General features: G+C 33.0%; 2 protein-coding genes and 1 pseudogene across 3 annotated transcripts; all 3 read left to right on the top strand.

Annotated features, from left to right (window-relative positions):
• The first annotated feature begins 3,626 nt into the window (after positions 1-3,626).
• LOC112997788 (xaa-Pro dipeptidase-like) lies at positions 3,627-4,416 on the top strand (annotated as a pseudogene).
• Positions 4,417-6,020: 1,604 nt separating this feature from the next.
• Positions 6,021-12,331, top strand: LOC100810145 (uncharacterized). Its single transcript, XM_003516573.5, has 10 exons — positions 6,021-6,188; positions 6,917-7,139; positions 7,455-7,612; positions 7,829-7,974; positions 8,902-8,964; positions 9,050-9,142; positions 9,836-9,997; positions 10,097-10,200; positions 11,430-11,605; positions 11,734-12,331. Exons 1-10 carry the CDS (start codon positions 6,086-6,088, stop codon positions 11,979-11,981), a joined length of 1,476 nt encoding a protein of 491 aa, XP_003516621.1. The 5' UTR covers positions 6,021-6,085; the 3' UTR covers positions 11,982-12,331.
• Positions 12,332-16,183: 3,852 nt separating this feature from the next.
• LOC100777694 (probable amino-acid acetyltransferase NAGS2, chloroplastic) lies at positions 16,184-23,503 on the top strand. 2 transcript variants are annotated; one of them, XM_014776336.2, is made up of 11 exons: positions 16,541-16,679; positions 18,443-18,870; positions 19,006-19,093; positions 19,339-19,547; positions 19,662-19,813; positions 20,388-20,808; positions 21,167-21,264; positions 21,866-21,977; positions 22,081-22,240; positions 22,729-22,801; positions 23,153-23,503. In XM_014776336.2, exons 2-11 carry the CDS (start codon positions 18,532-18,534, stop codon positions 23,307-23,309), a joined length of 1,809 nt encoding a protein of 602 aa, XP_014631822.1. In that variant the 5' UTR covers positions 16,541-16,679; positions 18,443-18,531; the 3' UTR covers positions 23,310-23,503. The 2 variants fall into 2 exon arrangements, with proteins under 2 accessions (XP_003517352.1, XP_014631822.1); XM_003517304.5 differs by lacking the exon at positions 18,443-18,870 and having other exon boundaries at positions 16,184-16,679.
• The last annotated feature ends 222 nt before the right edge of the window (positions 23,504-23,725 follow it).

The following is a 23,725-nucleotide window of genomic DNA, read 5'->3' as shown; positions in this document are numbered from 1 at the left end:
AACTAAACAACTCCTTTTTTTTAAATAACTTTTTTTTAAGTTAAAAACTGACTTATTTTTTTCTTATTGGTAGTTGTATAAATCCAGGCTCGAATGTGGGCCATCAATTGTCATCCCATAACCAAAAGGCACATGAAGGCTCCTCTTTCAAATCATCCGGTATTATTATTGGCAATTAACTAACTAACAATAAAGAATTATTGCCCGTAATTGAATTTCCCAATTGGAGATACGCCAACATTTTAAAATGAACATGGCTAGCATCGTGTCACGTTAGTGGAATAGTCTCTTGACTCGTCTGTAGATAATTATAAAACGTTTCTGATTTTGCTTTACACTACTCTTTGTAGCGTGTTTTTTCTTTATTCTAATCCCGCGTGCGAAAGTACGAAAATGGATAAAGAAATCAGACATCATTCCATGAAGCATTTGTAAATAAACAAGTACCGATCTAAATATGCAAATCAATTTAAATGACATATTCAGATCAAATAGCGAAAATTAAATATTACGAGCGTATTTCTAGCTATTGCAAATCAAACGTGAAGCGGCGCATACACGAACCTGAAGATAGTTTTGTTCTTCCAGACCCTTACTCACTCTGAATAAATGGTATATTTTTTCTGAATAGAGGAGTGGATTTGGTAATACAAGACTGAGAGCACCCCATCCTATTTATAAAGTCTGTAGCTCAACCAACTTGTTATCAGAACGTGAAATAGAAGTTATCAGGTACGTGATTTGTTATTGAAGGTGGTTGCAAATATGTTACAAAAATATGAGTTGAATGTGAATGAAAAATGAACCATAAATAACAAAATTTCCAAAACAATGTAATGGGAATAAAAAAAATAAAACGTGGAATGTGACCCTGAACGTGGGTCATTTCAATAGCATTGCCCTGATATGGGTTTCCCATCTCTCCCTTGAGAATTACATCAGTGGCTCCTGACAGATACTCAATAGTAGGTTCAAAAGGTGTGACAAGAATGATTATAGTTGGATTTTACCAGATTTAACTTTTGTTTTCCCTGAATCGATTCAGAGTCATTTTTGGACTTATTCGGATATCGGAAGGACAAATGATGAAACTCATACATGAAAAGTTATATGGGATGCAATAATGTTTTGTATATGAAAGAAGAGAGATGGTGTGATATTTAATATGGATTCAGTGGATAGTTTTGTGGTGGTGCAACAAATTAAATTTTTGATTAGGTCATGGTTTTTTGGAGGACCGATCGTGACAATCCAGAACTAAAGATGACTTAACTTTTTTTTTTTTAAATTATAGTCTTACAATAAAACTTTTTTTTTATTCTATGTTGTTTTTATAAATAATTGGAAGTTGATATTTTATTTTATGTCTTTTTTTATTCAAACTAAAACTAAAATGTGTCATGTAATTAAAAAATATCACTCTTTTAGTTTGTTTTCTAATATGTTGGAGTCATAAATTCATATTGAAAAAATATCACTCTTTTAGTTTGTTTTCTAATATGTTGGAGTCATAAATTCATATTGAATAAATGATTAGCTCTGTATATCAACATGTAATTAATCTACAACAATAGACTTAAAGTATTTATTTTTTTAACAGGATAAAACACATACAAATTAAAATTATAAAAGAAAAAAATAAAACTAGTATATTAACAAAGAACACAACATATGTAAGTTTTAATATAAAATGATATTTTGTTAATGATACATGATAATGATGAAGTCATAATTTTTTTATGGGACTAAATATAAAAAATAAATTAAATCATAAATATAATTAATATTTTAAAACATAAAAATTAAAGTTTTAAAAATAAGTCGAGTTTCACGCAAATTTACCCAAACTTAATAAAATTCAATAAAAGTGTAAATAAATTTAAAAAATATAGTATTGTTTTTTTAAATTAAATGTTTCTTACCTCTTGCATGAGATTGAAACTCATCTCCAGTTTCCTCATGTTTTATACGTAGATATTTACGTGTATGTAACTTCTTTAGAGACATAAAAATATCAAACATTAACATAAAATTAAATTATATAAAAAATGATATATCCTTTTTATATTTGTTAAAATTATTTTATTTATTTACTAAAATAAAATATTTGTTTAATAAAATTACGTATCTATTTTTAAATACTTAAATACAATAATATCTTATTTAATATTTGGCTATGGACCATGAAATCTCATAACCAACTCTTTTTATTCCCATAAATATTGAATAACAATGATTTATTTGAATTAAATGTATTTTATTCGAAAAAGAATACTTGTAATTAAAACACAATATTTTTTTTATTTACATTCATGTATTTTGGAAATAACCGCTAAATTAAGTTCTTAGTTAGGTGAAAGAAGCATGACTGCTTTACCAATAATTGAAACGCAACGATGTGTTTCTATCAATGTAATTTTCATTAGAGATGTCCAAATATTGTTATCAACCGGCCTGGGTTTTTGTCTGAAAAGTTCACGTATTCATATGTACAGTGGAATAGCAATATTTCTGCATGTCTCGCGGGTTCATACTAGGGGCATTGTACAGGAAGGTGATCGAGCACCTTATTTTTGGACTTGGGTATATGTATAGTCAGCATTCACATAGATTTGCTGCTAGCAGATTTGTTTTGCGGGGTGGGATGCATATTTTTTGGGTGGGTGTTTTGTTTTCGAGATGGGAAGGTGTTCTGTTCCATTCTTTTGGTGGTTCGGTTGGCAGCCTTGGGTTAATTGGTATTAGATTACTCTGATTGTAATACGTATTAAAACTGTTGCTCCAACTACTATTTAGTGTATTGAGACTTTATAGGTACTACTGGTATCAGTTCAATGAAATTGTTTTTGATGATTAAAAAAAAAACTCAATAGTAGGTTTCTTATTTTGTTTAAATTTCATTTTCTTGTTTTTCATCCTGTAATAAAAAAAAAAACATTGTTTGAGCACATTGCTTTTACTATACTTTGGTGGGTTTTCTATTCCATTTTCAATGGAGTTGTGCGGAATTTGTTTGATTTTTTAAGGAGGGTCCCATAGTCAAATGAATCTTTATTCGCCAGAGTTGTGTTACCGATAGACAAGGGAACATGAAGCCCGAAAGAAAAAGCAACCCACCAAGTATTTGGCAGATTTTGTGTAAAAGGAATGAGCTGTGATGTGCTAGCCTCCAAACAATGAGAATAATTCTGTTAGGTTGTAATTTTGTTAGCAGTAGTGCTTTGCTAATAGTGCCCTAGTTTTTTCTTGTTAGTGCTTGTCGTATTGCTTTTTGTTTTGTCTTGTCTTGTAGCTATGACAACATCTATATATAGCTGTATTGAGGTCATGAATGATAAGCATAAAATTATTATCCTCATATCTTTCTTCTTATTCTTAGGAGGTCCCTTAGTCCTCAAAATAAAAGGAACATTTCTCGTTTTTCTAATAATTTGGTGTTTTCATTGAGCTTCATGGCTGATTCCACGTGCTCCAAATCCAGGACCACCTCGATGACATCATTACTAAACTCACTCCAACTCAACTCATCTTTGCAGGTACCCAAGTCTCCATGGCCTCCAAACTCTATGACCTTATCTTGAAAATAAATACCTTAGAGACCAGCCAACATTCTCCTTCTTCATCCACCATTATTCTGTCTTTAAGAGAGCTTTTGTGTGAAGGAAGATCGCAACAAGTGAGCGTGGAAATGGCAGAGGAGCAAGCTAAATTTAGGAGTCACAATTTAATGACTCAGCAGAAAGAGATCTTCAAAACCAAAGCCCCTGGCAAGGTTTCCATGTACGTTTGCAGAGTCACTACCTACGACTTTAGCCATCTCGGTCACACTTGCGCTATCGTTTCCTTCGATAACCTCTTTGGTGCTGTTCTTCATTATGGCCATGCAGCAGCTCCTAATGGCAATACTTGGGAAGATAAAGACATGGCGTTGTTTGATATGGGAGCTGATTACCATTTCTATGGGTCTGACATTATAAAATTTTGTGCTAGATGCTCATAATGTCATTATATATGCAATGAAACCTAGAAAAAAATTAGGTTTATGTGCACATATTAATAGAAAAAAGTGATCTTGGAGTCATTGAAGAGGGGACACATTTTATTGGGTGATGTTGATGTCATGATGGTCGCACACTTAGGTGTTGCTTTTATGCCACATGGTCTGGGGCATTTCTTGGTATTGACACACATGACCCTAGAGGCTACTTAAAGGGCCTAGAAATAAGAAAGGAACCTGGATTAAAATCTCTGCGGACAATCATAGATCTCCGGGAAGGAATGGTTATCATTGTGAAGCCTGGCTACTACTTCATTGATGCTTTGTTACTTGCTGCAACTATTAACAATCCCATTATCTCTTCCCTTGCGATCTTAGACACTCGTTGGGAAGACTTAAGGCATGGTCCGCGTTTCTGATGGCACTTCATGGAGGATCGGGCTCATTTGAAGGACTCATATCACCTCAAGGACAAGGTGTTTTTGTTTGACCAATGATGACAGGCAAGGGAACATGAGGCTCAAAAGGAAATGCAACCCACCCAAGTATTTGACAGATTTCGTGTGAAATGAATGAGCTATGATCTGCTAGCCTCCAGACAATGAGAATAATTATGTTAGGATATACTTTTGTTAGGAGCAGTGCTTTTGTTGTTAGTGCCCTAGTGTTTTCCCGTTAGTGCTTATCGTATTGCTTTTTGTTTTGCCTTGTCTTGTAGCTGTGACAATATCTATATACAATTGTATTAAGGTCATGAATGATAAGCATAAAATTATCATCCTCTTATCCTTATTCTTATTCTTAGAAGGTCCCTTAGTCCTCGAAATCTAAGGAGCATTTCTCGTTTCCTAACCATTACTTTCAAATTAACAGGTTAGTAATACACATACCTTTTACATTTTATGGATAGTTTTCCGTATTCAAGTTCATACCCATTGAGTAATAATTACCTTGACCACCATAAATATTTTTTACTACAAATACCCATAGAGTTTGAGTAAATAAGTTATTCCTAAACATGAGAACATTATTTCTTAAATATTTTCATGCAGTTTAACTTGTATTATTTAATATTTTATGTGATTGTTGAATAACATGACTAATGTAAACACAATATGCTCTTTATTTCATGGAAATGCATTTCTGTTATGTATCTATGTTATTGGACACTGAAAATGTATTTATGTCAGATCTACCAAGAAATCATCGGTGGAAATACAAAATAATTATGAAAAATCATAACAAAATCATATTTTTATTGAATAAAAAAATTAAACCCCTATAAATATCTTCATTTGCAGGAAATAAAAGAAGTAAGTGGCTCGAAGATGCAAAAAACAAGGTACAATTTAGCTAAAAAAAATGAAAGGAGATATAAATCAAAATGTAGTGTGCGTGATAGGGGGAAAGAAAAGAGAGGGAGGGGTGTAGGTGAGAAGGGGAAGAGAAGAGAGAGAGGGGTGTAGGGAGAGCGAAGGGAGAGTAAGTTATCTTTTCATGATTGTTAGAATCAGGTCAGTTCAATTGATAACTAATGACATATCTAGTCGATTTAAGTCTAAAAAATAATGTGCAATTGAACTGATCACCGACAAAATTGACATTTGGACTGGATATAGCAGTTTGACAAAAATCATGACTTTCTTTTTGTTGATGGATTTTATTTGTTATTGTTAAACTTAAATATTATGATGTATTAGATTTTCTTTAATATATAACTTACTTTTGTTATATGTTATGACTTATGACACTTTTAAGTAAAGTTTAATTTTAATTATTGTAAATTTATGTATATCATGATATTTTTTGTTTAATATATTATATGAAAAATTAAAAAAGAAGTATTTTATTGAAACAACCGGCTCGATGCAGTTCAACCCCTATTGAACCATTGAACAAGTATCTTAATCGGTCCCATTTGGATAACATTAGTTTTTTTCCAAAAGTAAGGGCGAAAATAACATTTTAGTGACCGGGCCCCTGTTTGATTAACAAAATAAAATTGCAGAATTACCCTCATTTTTTGGCGGATTTTGAACGCGCGCCTTTTATTCGTGTCTTTACTTTTGAGTTCCAAAAAACCCTGAAATGGCGATGGCGGGCACTCACACTCGGCAATCTGCTTGGTTTCTTCGCCTGCTCTGTCTATGGGCTTCTGCAGTTCTCGTATTCGCTGATGAACGCTCCTTATGTATGCCTTCTTCTCCTTTCTCCTTAATTTCTTCTTTTTTTTTGGATTCAAATATAGGGTTTGGTTGCGCTTTTTCTCCCTAGAGGGTTTGGTTACACATTTACTTGTTTCTCTTTCGACATTGTTTGTCTGTCGAAGCATAGGACAGGATAGTAAATGATAATACATCCATAACTGATGGGAAACGAAATCGTGGGAAGAAAGATACCCTAAATTCGTTTAAGATATTTAAACTTCGTCTACAAGCCAATAATTCTCATTCTATGTTTCCCTTTCCAATAATGCTATAAAATATAAAAAATGTGGGAGGACTAACCTTAAGATGAAATGAAACATTATAGCCACATAATCACAAGAGTTCATAAGTTATGTAACATAAGGTTAACCATGGAGAAAATTATATTTTCAACATAAGTAACGTTAACCATGGAGAAAATTATATTTTGTGAGCTTGTGATTATCTGGCCATAACATTTCATCTTAAGGTTAGTCCTCCCACATTTTTGATGATTCGCACAAAGTTATGCTGGATGGAATAAAATTTCTTTTATTCTTTCAACATAAAAATCAATATCAATATTCTATGCAAATTGTTTGTTCAAGTAAGGGCACTGGTATATAGTATGAGATTGTGGTTTGGAATTTTGCATTGTTATGTATAACGTAATCTGGTCTCATAATTATGCATGTTGAAATTTCACTTATCGCTCTTCTTATTTCTTTTTCAGGTCTTACTCAAAATTCCACACTGCAGCTATCCCGTGGCTTGCCCGTGGGAAATTCTCCTGCTTCTAAGCCTGGTGCTACTGTGGTTGTCGAAAGAGTTCATATACATGGACTGTCAAGGTTTAGAAACTTGGGGAAATTTGCACATTCCTTTAAAGTGAAGGTGTTGCCACTGCCTACAAACTCAAATGTTCGCCTGCCAAACATAGAGGTTTGTTTCCATAGGTGAGTATTTGCACTAGTGCATGCATCATCTATTATACATGTGTGCGCCATGGTCTATGAGTCTTCCTACCACCTTGCATCTTATTGTGTATTTAATTAATGAATATTTATTTCATTGGTGGGATTGATTCTAGTAATTGTATTAGTGAGTGAACATGATGAACCATCAGTTGTTCTAAGGAGGAACACTGCTTTATACATTTGGTTATGCAAGGGCTATCACTTTTGCTTTATAACTGATTGTCTTGTATCAAACTATAATTTAAAAAATAATCACTGTAATTGGTTTAATACATTTCTATATGTTCTGTTCAGGAATGTGTCTCTTGTAGCTGGGATGTGCCCACATGGGCAGTGGGAGAAAGTTACCAAAGGTTCTTGGGCTCGATCAATGTCTCCTTTTGACCACAAGATCTTAGACATAAGGACTACTGGTTCCACACTGGAAAATTTTGAGGTTTCTGTTGAAGAAGGTAAGTTCTCTTATGTGCATGTTTGTTTCAGCTTATTTTTGTTTGTTTCAAAATCTCTTTTAGGAAGCTGCACACAAAAAAAAAATTAAGACATTCTAATCCAAACATGTATGTTGTATTTTTCATTGATGAGTTACAGTTTCTTGTAGCTCTATTGATCCCATTATAAGTACAGTGACATCAAGCACTAATAATGATTTTCCTCCTCCATTGCAGAATTTTTTGTCTATCGTATCGTATTATTGACATTGGGTATTATTCTGTTGAGCTTGGCGTCCTTTATAAGCCAATCTTTAGCATTTTATTATAGCAGCGCAATGGCAATTGGGATAATTCTTGTCATATTGATTATTCTTTATCAGGTAACATATTTCTGTTCCTTAATTTTCAAATTTGGAATGTTTTACATCCAATCGTATATACTGTTTATGATTAATCTTTTTGTTTGTCATGTAGTCAACCATACCTTCAATTTCAATTCTTCCTCTCAAGAAAACCATTCTTATGCATTGTTTGTAGATCTAATGCAGATTTATGTTTCTGTTCGTTCATCTTGGATGGTCTCAGTGGTATTTTCTCCCTACTCTAGAAAGTTGGATTCCTATCTCCCCATGTAACTGTTGGAGATTACACATTACGTAGTGATATGGCTAGAATAGTGTATACAAGTGGAGGACAACCTTCACTTCTTAAACCGCTTTTGTAGGGATGAGTTAGACACAATGGTTTTAGATCCTAACCTAGTGTCTGTTGTTGGGTTTAGCAAGTCACCTGTTATTGGGCTATTATAGCACCACCCTTAGGTGTCTAATTCATGCTAACTTCACATTTGAGATGTCCAATCCTCTTTGTCTGAGTGCATTGGAGATCACATATTGACTAGTGATATGGCCAAAATAGTGTAATAAGTTGAGACAATCCTTACATCTTGAGGTAGCTTTTTGGGGTTGAGTTAGGCTCTGTCCCAAATTCTAAGAGGAACAATTTTGTGGAACCAAGGGTAAAAAAGCACCTGGGAGTGTTTTTTAATTGCTTAGGAAACTAACATTCTCAACTTAATATTCCTGGGAAACTAAACATTCGCCCCCTATTAAACACCCCCTTAATGAAGGTAGATTGGGAGGAATATTTTGTTGAGTATCAAGTAAAAGAAAAGAGTAGAACAAGTGAGGTTTGTACCTATCTAATTAATAATTTGATGTCTCAATTTGAAAGTAATTTTTGTATTAGATATCTGTGGAAAATTTTTTGTTGACATTAACATGGTATCTGCCTCTTATGATTGACAGGGAATGAAACTTCTTCCAACTGGTCGCAAGAGTTCCCTTGCTATATTTTTATATTCAACTGCTGTAAGTGCCACCCCAATGCACTTCTTTACACTTTTATGCTAGTAATGTGGATCATATTCATAATTTCAACCATATTTTAAATCAGGTTGGTTTTGGGACTTTTCTCCTCCGTTACATTCCTGGTCTAGTTCGTTCTGTACTCACAGAGTTAGGAATTGATGAAGACATGTATAATCCTGTATGTAAGTCACCTATATGTTTTCCACTAATTTGCTTAGACATCAGGCTGCTGATTAAAAAATAATTTCACTTATTCACATGTATTCTGAATAATGGTTGTGTTGGTTGGGCTTATTTATTTTGTTGTAAATTTGACTGATTAGCTATCAGATAATGCATGGCCTAAAAAAAGGTCCACAAAAAGCAACCATGCAGGGTTTTCAGTTTCTGCATTTTTGTTAGTTCATCCCAAAACGTAAAGTTGTTGAAAAATGAAAACTTAGTTCCACTTGGGATGGATTTCAGTTTTAAGTAAAGAAAATTTGAAAAATAAACCCAGTTTCAGTTTTGAGTTTCAAGACACTTTGGATAGTGTATACAATGATTATGAGGGGAATAAATATATTATTGTCTGCAATATAAGTTGGATCTGTCTTGAATAAAAAAATTAGATTGTTAAAATGAACTTTAACTTTGGGATATTCAGCTATCGAACAGCTTCAACTTTAGAGTTGATCCCATTGTACATAATGAATAATTTTCTTTCTAGCAATTATCCATTAAATTGTAATTGCTTTTCTGGTTACTACTGTATTCATTACTTATTACTTATTAGTCATTATTTTTGCCTTTTCTTATCTATCTTATGTATGTATGTTTGTCCTGTGTACAAATATGTTAGAATGCTTAACTTTTGCAATGTCAACTGCAGTTGGCAATATTTCTGCTGACTTTTGTTGCAATAGCTGGAGCCTGGTTGGGGTTCTGGGTGGTCCACAAGCTTGTCTTGACCGAAGATGGATCAGTGGACATAAGCACAGCTCAATTTGTTGCATGGGCTATAAGGATTTTGGCTGCCATTATGATTCTTCAGGTTTTTTTTTATTAATTTTATTTATGTCCACCTTGTTTCTGTTATGTTGTTGATGCTTAAGATAGGTGCATGATTGTAAATTTGATAAGATGTTTCTAGAGTTCTATGGATCCTCTGTTGGGAACGTTGGCATTATTATGTGGATCACTTGTCTCCTTATTGAAGAAAATGCATAGGTTGAGATTCCTTCGTCATTTACGCAGGTTGGTCCACTTCCTTGAATTTTAGAACTTATTAGTTTTCAATAATAAAGATTTCAATTGTTAGTGGTAAAGTAATGGGCGGGTTTTTTTAAACTTAAAAAAAAGCAACTTTGGGCTAAGCGTTTTTTATATAAGTGCTTTTTTATGAAGCAGATAGGATTTGCTTCTTAAAAAAAGCGTAAAACTGTATTTTATATAAAAAAGCACTTATTTTTTTTAAAAATAAGCTTAAACAAACTAGCCCAATATCAAATTGGTTGATGGCAATTCAACCATTATGGGTGCATTTTGGGTAACTTAACTAAGCACTTATTGAATATTCAAATAAGTGTTTATGGTGTAAACACTTGTGTATAAGTTGTTTTTATAATTGAAGAAGGTTAAACTATTTTTATGTAAGTTGTGAGTTATTTTCATACGTTATCCTAATGAGTTTATTGAAATAAGTTATAAACAACTTGTGGTCTTATCATAAGTTATTTTCATAAGGTCTCCCAAACATTTACATGAATGCTTATGTCATAAGCTTTAATAAGGTGTAAAATACTTCTAAATGCACCTAAATAATATCTTTCAGTTGCCAATTTGGGAAATTTTTATATCTTGTCAAGGCATAAAACCTTCATACTCCATTTGTGACCCCTGTAGCTGAAACATGTTTGTGTTATAAATTTTTAGAATGAGAAAGGTCTAATAGAGTAGAAATAAGGCAGACAATATACTGTGAGTCTGTGACAGAAGACAAAAGAGAGAAGAAAGAGGGTAACATGTATTGTGATAGAAGAAAAACATACGATAATGAGGAAATGCTTAGAAAATAATGAAGAACGAGATGGCCTCACTTGAGGCATGTGTGCTGTGACAAACAGGTTTAGGGCTTTACTTTTTAGACTGTCAGATTCTGAGTTTTAATTTAACAGATGCATAACATCTACTGTGAGGGAGGTCAATAACTAGAGGGGGATGTATGGGACATTTCAAAATATTTGAGGGGTACCGAGTGCAATTTTCCCTTTCTAAAATTGTGTTGTTTTTTTTAATCTTCAATAGTGTTGAAAATTCTGCCAATAGAAACTATGTTTGTAGATTGTTTTGGGGGTTTACTGGTTTTTTTTATCCATAAGCTATTATGGCACTTTTTGATCGTGAGAGTTTCCTCTTATAACTATTAGTCCAATAATAATGTCCTTTTATTTTTAGTTTGTATTTATTGTGGAAGATTTTTGCAGGCGTTTGTTTAAATCACCCAAGAAAAACAGGAGATTCCAGGTTCCTGATTCATCACCTTTTGATGATTCTCATGATGAACTTATGTACAAGATGCAAAGTAAAGAGGACTCCCCACTTTTTCAGACACAACTGAGAGGCCCCCCTACCTTGTCTCCTTGCAAATCTCCTGCAACAGGTTTGCTCCCTCTCGCGTATCCTTTTACTGTGGAAGTGTCAACATCTTTTTTTCTACTGATTGATGAGTGTAGAAAAGGAAAGCATTGAGATAAGTGGTGCTTAACATGCTAAACTGGTAATTATCAGGTTTCACTAGGACACCGCCAAAATCACAGGAGGCATTATACCCGTCCATCATACACAACACACCGGAGAGAAAAAAATATTCAGCTGCAGAATGGGATGCGTTCACAAAGAAGTCCACTGAAAAAGCCTTGGAAGAACTTGTTACATCCCCTGATTTTGGTAAATGGCTGTCCACCAATGCTGATAGGATAAGTGTAACCCCCAACTCTAGAACTGATCGACGGCATGGGTGGATGTTGTGGTCTTGAAGCACCCCTTAACGTTCTTCACAATCATGACAGCTTGATCGAAGTAGGTGAGAAAATCCTACAGGGCTTCTTGCCAGTTGGTCTACAGAAGGTTCAAACAGAAGCGCAATGTAGATTAGAGAAATTTAATTAGTGTAAATTTGTTTGTGATAAGTAATGTTTTCTAGGGTGTACTGTAGATATTCATTCCCTGCGCCGGTGGTTCTCAGTTCTTGACAACTGGGAAGGGTCGGGGAAATGTTTTAATTTGTATCCGAGCATCCAACGCTGACAAGAGGTGGTTTAACCGGTGCATGACCATGATGTAGTCTTAATGTTGAAGTCTTTAATTTTTATTTATTTTTGTTAAACTTTGGTTCTGTCGCTTAGTATATCTAGCGTTGTTTTGGTAGTTTACTGTTTTGTTTCTCACATGCACTTTTTGGTTTTTAACATCATTTCTTAGGCCAGTTGGTTCAATCTGGCACTGTCAAATTTTAGATTTCATAGTCCTTCAGGTTTTGATAAAGCCCGATAACAAATTACATTATTTTGTTCGATCCAATAATATACTTGTTAGTGTAATATATTTAGAGATCTCAATACTAAAAACACTTCCTTTAATACCTATTATTTATTTATTTTTATCTCTTTTCAATACCAATTATTTATTTTCTCGTAAACAATAATTTATTGAAATTACAGTTTTGTTACAACTTTTAATCCACACTTGTACCAGCGGGAGTTGAGTCTAGCGAAAGGAGTCGGTATCTTATAATATGATAAATTAATGTTCAAAATTTCACTAAAGAGATGTTCATATTTAATGTTCAAACGTTCGTACCTAAAAAATAATTACCTCCAAGGGAAAAGAACTGCGTAAATAAAATAGAATCTAGGCTAGAGAGCATAATTGTTTCCGTCATGTTTTTGGATCAACGATGGAGAGCAGTGGCAACAGGGTTGTACTAATTTTTTGGCAGTTAGTTATTTGTTATTTGAATCTTAGGAAAGCGACAGTGACATCTAATAGTCCAATGGTTATGGTAGGTTGTGTTAAAATCGGACGAGGTCGTAATTTTAAATAAAATACTTAATTCATTGTAGGTAAATTTCATAATTAAATTAACAGCCAGACAATTTTATATCAATCCAAACTCACGTGAACTAATCAGTGTGTTATTTGAACAAGGACCTTTAATATTTTTCTTTAATTTTTTTTTATAAATTTTATTATTATTTTATATTATCATGTCTGTGTTATTTTTACAGCATTATCCAAGTGTTGTAATGATTTTGGTTATATTTTTAACTGCATTAACATTTAAAGCACATCATCTTATTTTTTAAATAATCATTTATTTTTGTTGTTTTTAAAGAAAACTTTTAAAAAGAGAAAATCATAATTTTCACGCAAGTAATTCAAACACCAACCCTGCTATTATCATTGTGTTCTCTCACATCTGCCCCAACGCTTGAGGTCATGTCATGAGGCGTGACACTACGCCACTATCTCATCTTAAGTGGCCCTCGTAACTTTAGGATATATATATATTTGAGACATGTTAGTTTTTTAAACATATTTGAGAAATGTTTGGCAGTACTCAATTTTTGTATATTTTATAAAAAATAGTATGAGATAAGACAAATAATGTAATTTGAAAAATATTAAAAAATAATATTATGAAAATGTTATATACATATAATATAACTCGATGTTTTTGTTTGATTCTTATACATAACTACAATAGCTTTTAAATTTACTTTGAGCTTATTAGAATTAAAATTATAAATAAAAAGTAGTGGAAAAGTTGTAATTGCACACCCTATTATCATTTTTACACCTTAAGGGAATCTTCCGTAATTATATTTTGTATAAAACTGTTACGAAGATTATAAAAAGTAATAAAAAATAAAGACGTGTAACATAAATAGTAGGATTTAGTTAACAAAAATTATTAAATTGAAATATAGAAATTAGTTGAAGGTTTAAAATAATAAAATCGATGACATTATATAAAATATAATTTATTGACTCGGGAACCTATTGTTAAAAACCGAAAAGTCAGCATCAGATATCCAGTATTGTGATGCTGGTGCACAAAAGAAAACACAGACCAGCCTACTGAGCAAGGTGTGTCCCTTCGAGGCTTTTATTCTTTAGTGATTTTTATAATAAAAAAACTTATTTACAATTTGAGTCCCTTCGAGGCTTTTATTCTTTAGTGATTTTTATAATAAAAAAACTTATACTGAGCAAGGTGTGTCCCTTCGAGGCTTTTATTCTTTAGTGATTTTTAAAATAAAAAAACTTATTTACAATTTGAGTCCCTTCGAGGCTTTTATTCTTTAGTGATTTTTATAATAAAAAAACTTATACTGAGCAAGGTGTGTCCCTTCGAGGCTTTTATTCTTTAGTGATTTTTATAATAAAAAAACTTATTTACAATTTGAGTCCCTGAAATCGGGAATCCTATTTTTTGTCCTCTAAATTTAAATATTTTTTTAGTCTTTAAATTTTGAAAATTTATTCCATTTAGTTATTCTCATGAGTGTACGCTAAATGAAAAATAATACAACTTTTAATGATTTTAAAATTCAATTTTCTGTTTGATGAACACTCATAATAAAGACTAAAAAAAATAATTTTTAAAATTGAAAGATAAAAAACAAATTTAAATTTAAAAGACTAAAAAAACATCATCTCCTTAGTTGAGTGATTAAAATAATAATTAAGCAAAAACTTGTATTTTATTTTTTAAACAAGGCAAAAGACTAATCACTTAAAGTACTGGGATTCATTTATAAAATTAATTTCTATTAATCATGTCATGGATGCTTTAATTTGTATAAATAACGGCTACCTATTGTTATTCTCACACACACAATATTGTTAAAGGATTATTGAATGATTGATGGTCCCTGACACGGAAGATACACGGGAGAAGGATTTGATCCTCTGCAGTTTGTAGAGGAACTGCAGGAGTTTTATCCATCCAATTTATTCTTTTAATATTTTTTTTATTTATTTATAGAAATTAAAAATAATATTAAAACATTATAATAATTCAATATTTTTTATTTAATCAGCAGAGTTTTAGCCATTGATATTCTACTAGTATTACATACTGTAATAGACTAAACGGAACCACTATTTAAAATTAAATTTAATAATTTTTATGGCTAGGATTACAAATGCACACTGCTCAAAAGAAACTGTAGACGATCGGATCCTATGGGAAACTTTTGCACGTTACTGTTTTCCCCAAATCAAACACGCAGTGTGATGTAGACATGTTTCACTCAACTTCAACTTCAACTTCAACTTCCTACGCATAAAATAGTAAATGAGAATTTAAATATAAATATCAACACCAGACTTTTTTTCTTAAATTTGTTTTTCTTTTTTATAACTCTTTTACGTTGTTTCTCATTTTTATGGGACGTTATTTTTAATATTAATTATTTTTAGGAAGACATTATAAAATTGTTGTTTAGGTTATTTAAAAAAATAATAATTTTATAAAATTAATCTTACATCATTATTAATTTATGGATAAATAATTATTTTCGTCCATGAATATGTAGAGTGTCGATAAATTTATTTTTGAAAGATGAAAATTTAAATTTTAGTCTCAAAAAGTGAAAAAAAAATTGATAAATTTATCTGTCATCATTAATGAAATAACTTACGTGACATAAAAAGACAAAAATATCACAAAAATAATTGTTAAGATGACGACTGAATAGATTAGACTAAATATCAAGAAGTTAACATTGAATCAAAGTATCACTAAGTTACCATTGAATCAAAATATCAACAAGTTTTCATTGGACTAAAATGTTTGTAATTGTTTTTGACCAAAATGTCAATACTATTCAATTGAATCAAAACGTGAGTAAGTTATCATTAGATTAAAATGTTATTAATTTTCTTTGAACCAAAATGTTAGTATGTTTTTATTAGACTAATTTGTCAAATTCCAAAATTTATTTCATTTAAGAATAAAATATAATGTAATCTGATTAGTCCAATGATAACTTAGTGACATTTTGATCTAATTTATTTAGCAACCATGTTAATAATCATTTTTGTGATATTTTCATCTTTTTATGTCACGTAAACTCTTTGTTAATGATGCGGATGAAAATTAACGAATAAATCAATTTATCATATATTTTTTTTCTTTTGAGGATTAAAATTTATAGATTTTATTTTCTCTCATTAATATTACTCCTTTCCTTCCTTGATTAATTCATTTATAAAATCCCGGCCTTATTTAGTTTCTAAAACTCTAAATGTGCATGCTCTGTGTGAGTTAGCAAAAAGGAGAATCCCTCTCCTCTCGATCTAGCTTGTTGAGGAAGCACATGGCTGGTAGTAGTTCACAGCCAGTGATATGTCCGCGAAGCCAGGGACAAACTTGGCTTTCCCATGGCCCCACTTCCAATTACCACTCCTTCAATCATCTTGTTTCAAGAGGAGGAATTGGAAGGCTCAGTCGTTGTTGTTGTACTTTCAATTTCAGGTTAAGAAAGAGCAAAACGGCTGCGTTTTCGGTCATGAGAAACTTTGGCGTGACGACGGAGGAAGACCATGAGTTCGTGAAGGCTCTCAGGGAATCCCAACCTTACGTTTCGGTCCACAGGGGCAGACTATTCGTTCTGCTCATATCCGCTGAACTTGTTGCTAGTCCTTACTTCAATCCCATTCTCAAGGTTACCACTTACCACCTCTCTCTCTCTCTACAAGCTTTTTTCTTTTTTACATAAGCAAATAACAACACATGCACAATGGCAGATCAGGTTTTCATTCCAATTCACCTAATTAAATATATTACCAACTTTTAACGGTCCTAATCAGTTCACTCCTTCTCAAATTCATGCTGGGTGGCAGAATTTGTTCCTTCTCAAACTACACCTCTCTCTCACTCATGCCGACTCATGTCCGACCAAAAAATAAGCAATGAGACCTGTTTGACTTGAAATATAAAAACAAATAACTAGTTTTCAATTTTGAAATTATTCGCTTCATTGCTTTATAAAGGATTTTTTTTTTGAGAAAAACAAAAATAAGATATTGCTGTTTCTGCTAAAGAAAAAAAAAACAATTACTTCAACTAAAAAATGAAACTAGCCTTGGCTTTATTCACCGGAGTTTTTTGCTACAGAGATGATAAACAGGTGTAACTTTTTTTTTTTATGTAGGAACCACGTGTCACTCTTGGTTTCACATGTTCAAGTTACGTGTCTTTAAGGCTTGTAGCCAAAAATAAAATAAAAAGGTGTAAATAAGAATCTTGATGAATAAAAAGGTGAAAGAATAACGAATAATCGTCGGATCAGGGTTCTCTACAGTTGCACAAAATCTAGACCATAAAAAAAATATACTTTTCACATAAAGAATATATTTAAAACTACATGCATCCGTTTGATGAAACTGCACCACCGAACAGTTCTTTTCTAAACTGTAGGTGAACTTAATCCATGATGGCCAGTGGCATTTTGATCCTCTGAGTTTTTATTGGAACTGCACGAATCTTATCCATCCAGTTTATTTTATTATTATGTTTAAAATCAATTTTTACGGTTAGATTTACAATTGTACACTGTACGGTTTCAAAAGAAATGGTAGACGATCCTGATACTGGTCACGGGTCAGTGACCTCTCCTTTTTTTTTCTCCCATTATTGCTGTCAGAAATGACGTGACTTTACATCTTGTCAAAATGAGAAAATATCAAAAAAATAAATTAACGAAAAAATTGAACCAAAAAAAACTTTTTTTTTCACAGTTAATGTCTATACTTATTAATTAAATAGAAATTTTCCTATCCAAAATATTCTACTGTTAGAACTGAATCCACATAAATTAGTTGTTATTTGTTAAAACTTAAAACATGTACCAGTCAATTAAATTTTAATCATGAAGATTTATGTTTAATATTTGTAAAATATATTTTTCCAACATTCACTGTTGTTTAAACAGAAAATAAGAAGAAATATGATATAATAAAAAACTTCAATTTTTTAATTATTTACGAAGTTTTTAAATACTTTCTTTTTCACTAATTTACGAAGTTTTTACAAGGATGCATATGCAGAATTTAATCAGAATGATTGATCAACATCGAATTAAAATACGTAGGACATGATAGCATAAATGTGGAGAAAGGATATTCGACCGGTATAGTTTTATGTAGAAAACTAAGGTATTTTTTATGGAGGTATTTTTTAAACTTTATCCTTACGTTTTAATGTTTTTATTAAATGAAAATATCAATTAAAGGAAAAAAAAACTACGGTATTTATTAGGTGATACATATACTGACTCTTGAACACGTGATTTTCGACCTTACTTGTTTATATTTATATTTTCATATTTAGAACTTAATATAAAAATAAAATAATGGAATGCTAGCATGGTTTGAATTTCATTCATAGTCGTAAAACATAGGAATAAACAAAAATTTCCCCATACAGCCATGAACTAGGCAAACAAATTTCTGGGCGTGGCGGCTAAAGTTTGTGAGTGGTCTCTGCCACCAACCCCGCACTGTGTGGGATCTTCAATGGCACCTTCCTTATGTCTATCCCTTCCAAACACTTCCACCTTCTCTGATTTCAACAAGCTACACTGTTTCTGTTTCCACCCAAAAAAACCGAACCGGCAATTTATGTCTGGTTGGGTCCCAGAAGCTCGGCCCGTGGCGGCCCATTTGGGTTACCGAAAGAAGCTTAATGCGTTGAGCCAAGATGGAGAGAGCTACCACGGGACGATGGAGGATAAGCAATTCGTGCGTTCGTTTCGCGAGGCCTGGCCTTACTTGTGGGCCTATCGTGGTAGCACCTTTGTTATCATTATTTCCGGTGAAATTGTTTCTGGTCCTTTCTTGGATCCCATTCTCAAGGCACGCACGTCTTTCATATTTTAACTTCACAATTTGCATGATTGCTTCCGATTATTATCTTTGATAGTACATTACTTAGCTATGGTTATGCAGTACTATGCATTATAACTTGTTTTCTAATTCTGAGGACTGCAGGATATAGCTTTCCTTAATCACCTAGGTATCCGCTTTGTTCTTGTTCCGGGGACACATGTGCAGATAGACAAGCTTCTGAATGAGAGAGGTTCGTCACACTGTTTGCTTACTTAATTTTATTCCACCTGTGAAGACTATGGTTTTCAGCTGGGTCTGATATTAAACTGAGTTTGAAATAAAAGTAAAGGGAAGGTTGTTTCTGCAAATTCAGTATGCAAAATGAAGTTCATTCAAACTTATTTTGCAAACGCAGTCATGCACAATGAGTATTAATTTTTTACCTTGTAAAGTCTGATCTTGTTATCGTGTTTGACCTTGTTATTGTGTTTGTAGGGTGCCAGCCTAAGTATGTTGGTAGATATAGGATAACTGATGATGAATCTCTGGAAGCTGCGATGGAAGCAGCTGGAGGCATAAGATTGATGATAGAAGCAAAACTTTCTCCTGGACCTTCTATATGCAATATTCGTCGACATGGTGACAATAGTCGATGGCACGAAGTTGGTGTCAGTGTTGCCAGTGGTAACTTTCTTGCAGCCAAGGTTTGAATTTCGTGATCGTTCATTGCTATACAGTGACTAGGTCTTGTGAAATTGTCCCTCCCTTTACGTTTTTATCACCATGTTAGAGCATCTTGTTATTTTTATGTTTGGCAGAGAAGAGGGGTGGTCAATGGAATTGATTTTGGGTCAACTGGGGAAGTTAAAAAAGTAGACGTATCTCGCATGCGTGAGAGACTTGATGGTGGTTGTGTAGTTATATTAACCAACTTGGGCTACTCCAGCTCTGGAGAAGTATTAAATTGCAAGTATGCTTTGTAGCTTTATTCTGATGATTGCTCTCTACAACATAGTTTAACTGATTGCATGCTGACATACATGCCTGTTGTCTTGATGATTATTCAGTGAATCAGTCCCATATTAAGTATCCGAATTCCACCTAAAAATATGTACTTTTTCTAGGTTATTTTTTAAGAATTAGATTTGTAAAAGCAGCCTCATGAGCATTTTGATAGAAGTAAAAGCACAAAAGTAAATTGGTTGCTTAGGGAAAGAATAAAAGGAGTTTAATAGAAGGTTTTGTCATGTGAAATGTGGAGGAGCAAATACAGAGAAATTAGTGGTACAGACTTTTCAGTGGAGTTTGTGAATCAGAATACTAGTGTTACCAATGGGTTCCCCCCCCCTCCCTACTGTATTTTACTGTGTACTACCTTGAATATGATCTAATCTTCCAATAGAAAAAATAATAGTAATAAACAAATGGACAGCATAAACCATATGTGCATCACCTGCTTCTCTTGTTTGCTTGAACAGACACACGAGAGTCTGACAAATGCTTGAATCCTGGATATTCATAAATTTTATTTTATTTTTCTCCAGCACTTATGAAGTTGCCACAGCTTGTGCCTTGGCTATAGGGGCAGACAAATTAATATGCCTTATAGATGGTCCAATACTTGATGAGAGTGGACGCTTAATTCGTTTCTTGCCACTTCAAGAAGCAGACATGCTAATTCGTAAACGGGCTGAGCAAAGTGAAGCAGCTGCTAACTATGTGAAAGCTGTTGACGAAGAAGGTTTCAACTCTCTTGAGTATAACAATTTTAATGGAGCAGTCAAATCACCACCTATTGGACGTTTTACAGAATGGCATAATGCAACCTTCCATAATGGTGTTGGTTTTGAGAGTGGAAATGGCTTAGGGTCTGGTGAGCAAGGTTTTGCTATTGGAGGTCAAGAACGGCTAAGTCGAATGAATGGTTACCTGTCAGAATTGGCTGCTGCAGCTTTTGTTTGCAGAGTGAGTCCATGGTTTACCTTTATTTTTCATGACAAGTGTTTTAGTTGTGCCTTGTGCTTATTTTAAGTCTATATTGGCATACGAGCAATTGAGAGAACAAAAGCATTTTTCAAATCATGTCCAGACCAGGAGTATACATACGGTGTACATTTGTTTTTGCTACTATAAAATGTAGGGAAGGATTTTAGAGCTTTGACTCTCTTAAAAATATTGCTACTGTAAAGTGGTTGGTCTATAGAGACATTCAAAATTCTTTGAGAAGTTGCTGGTTGAAAACTTGAAATAGTGAATATGCTTGAAAATTTCAGTTGATGCATGTTTGAGTATGTTGCTAATAATGCCAATTGCCATTTGTCAGGGTGGTGTTCAAAGAGTTCACTTGCTGGATGGAACTATTAGTGGAGTTTTGTTGTTGGAATTGTTTAAAAGAGATGGGATGGGAACGATGGTGGCTAGGTAAGAAACCTTTGCAGAACCCTCTGGATTAAGTTTTTTTATGATTGTGAATTTTGTGCAAGGGTTACTATTTGGTTAGAGAAATAGGTGGTAAGGTTTGGGGCTATGACACTGTCCAACTATTTAAGTATAGATTAGTGGGCATCCTAGTGGATTTCCTGCTGGTGGCACCATACAGGTCACATATGTGAGATTTAGATTTATTTGCAACTCCTCATGGCTAGCTCATAGCTGATTAATGCATGGCTGTTTGTTGAGATTCTGATTGCAGAAGGCTGAAAATATGTGGGTTGGACCTGAGGCATTCTCCCTTTTTCCCTTTTATGAAACCATTGGTTACAAAATGATGGAAGGATTAGTTGAAATAACTTAGTGTTAAACACATGTTATAACTAGTTGCAACTTGATATATTTCTAAGTAGACATATTATACCACTACAAAATTCAATTAATACTAAAATCTATGATATACATGGGCTTCCTACACACCTAGCAATATACTATCTGCAGCATATGGTTCATGATGGTATTATACTCAATAAAGTTTTTCCCCCCCTTTCCGTTTATTTCATTTTCTTAACTGTCAATGAAATTTTTGCAGTGACCTTTATGAAGGCACTCGGACAGCAGGGGTAAAAGATATTTCTGGAATAAAACAACTTATTCAGCCTTTGGAGGCATCTGGCATATTGGTTAAGCGGACTGATGAAGAGGTTTGCTTAGCTATATCTTTTCGTGTGTTGTAGATACTTTGGCTTACATGACCATGGTAATTTATCAATATATCTAAATATTTTAACCATTCTCTGTTTATAGCTGTTAAAAACATTGGATTCGTTCATTGTTGTGGAAAGAGAAGGTCACATAATTGCTTGTGCTGCCCTTTTTCCTCACTTTGAGGAGAAGTGCGGAGAGGTTGCTTGTATTGCAGTATCTCCTGATTGCCGTGGCCAAGGACAGGGTGACAAATTGCTTGGTATGCTATTGCTTTTGTGCTTGATGATTCTTGTACTTGATGGGTAGTGATTGACTAATAATTTGTGGAAAGCCATGGATAGTTTTCGATGTTTATGCAGACCCATTTGATGTTAAACAACTTTAAACCTTGAGTTAGTAGAAATGTAAAGTCCATATTACGTATGCCTAAATTATGATCAAGACTTCAATCATTATTATTTTATATTAACAGTTTGGCCTAAATATATCAGAATAAATGTATTATTTGTAGTAATAACTATATCTGTTGAACTCTTAACACGAACATTTTTTTTTTAAAATTTAAAGTGTTAGAAAGTTTAACCATGTCTTTACGTGTCAAGTTGATGTGGTGTGTAGGCTTCAGTTTTTGATGTTATTGAGCAGCTCTGTAGCTGTATGATTTTAATTATTGAATGCTGTTGCTCTGCAATCCTGCTTGCCACATGTTTTCACAATATTTATTTAATTATTATATAATATATGCAGATTATATGGAGAAGAAAGCATCATCTCTTGGATTGAATATGCTTTTCCTTCTTACAACACGTACAGCAGATTGGTAAGTAACTTCCCTAATGCGTGTCATGTAAGCCTTGTCCACAATCAGTGCCATTTTTCACTATTAGTTACCGCATACTCACTCATTCTTGGACACAGATTATGGTTTTGGCAATTTAATGTTTAGCATGTCTTTGCATGTTTCTTCTTCCATTTCTAAAAAACTCTCTTTGTTGACAAAAATGTACCTTCAAGTGTAGTGGAATTGTTAAGCTGGTACGTTAATATGCATGGAATTCCTGAAAGAATTAGTTGCCAATTGTGATGCATACAAATTATGGCCTACATTTTAGTGCTCTGTTATGTTCATGGCTGCATTTCTAAACAAAAAGAACTCCCAACTTTTTGACAGGTTTGTAAGGCGTGGATTTTCGGAATGTTCAATTGATTATCTTCCTGAAAAGAAAAGGAGAATGATCAATCTTTCCCGCAATTCTAAGTATTATATGAAGAAGCTTCTGCCAAATATTAGTGGAATTACTGTTGGTGTAAAATCTGCTTCAAGTTAGTACTATTTTATGTTGTTTCCACCTACCAGGAATGGAGGGTGATTGGAAGCAATATTATGAGGCACTTCTATAGATAATTACTTCGTAACAGTATGGCCTCTAGAATTATTACTATCTCTGGCAGGTCTTCCACGTGTAAGCATTAAGTTTCTAACTTTCTACTGTTAATATATTGTTAGTATTTAATTTCCTCATTTATGGGTTATGCCCTCTCTGATTTTACCCCAATTCAAATAATTAAGCAATATACTTTGTAATACTGGTTAAAATCTATTAAAAACTATAAAGTTACAAGTTTATTAAAAACTATAAAACTACAAGTGAGGTTGATTAGCTAAAGAATGCGATTCACACAATTGTGCTTTCCAATTTGTAGGATAATTTATGAAAACAACTCACGACACTTTGATTTTGAT

Source organism: Glycine max, chromosome 1 (assembly GCF_000004515.6).
Source record: "Glycine max cultivar Williams 82 chromosome 1, Glycine_max_v4.0, whole genome shotgun sequence".
Taxonomy (NCBI): Eukaryota; Viridiplantae; Streptophyta; class Magnoliopsida; order Fabales; family Fabaceae; genus Glycine; species Glycine max.
The sequence above is the reverse complement of the archived record's forward strand: the minus strand, read 5'-3'. Positions and strand labels throughout refer to the sequence as shown.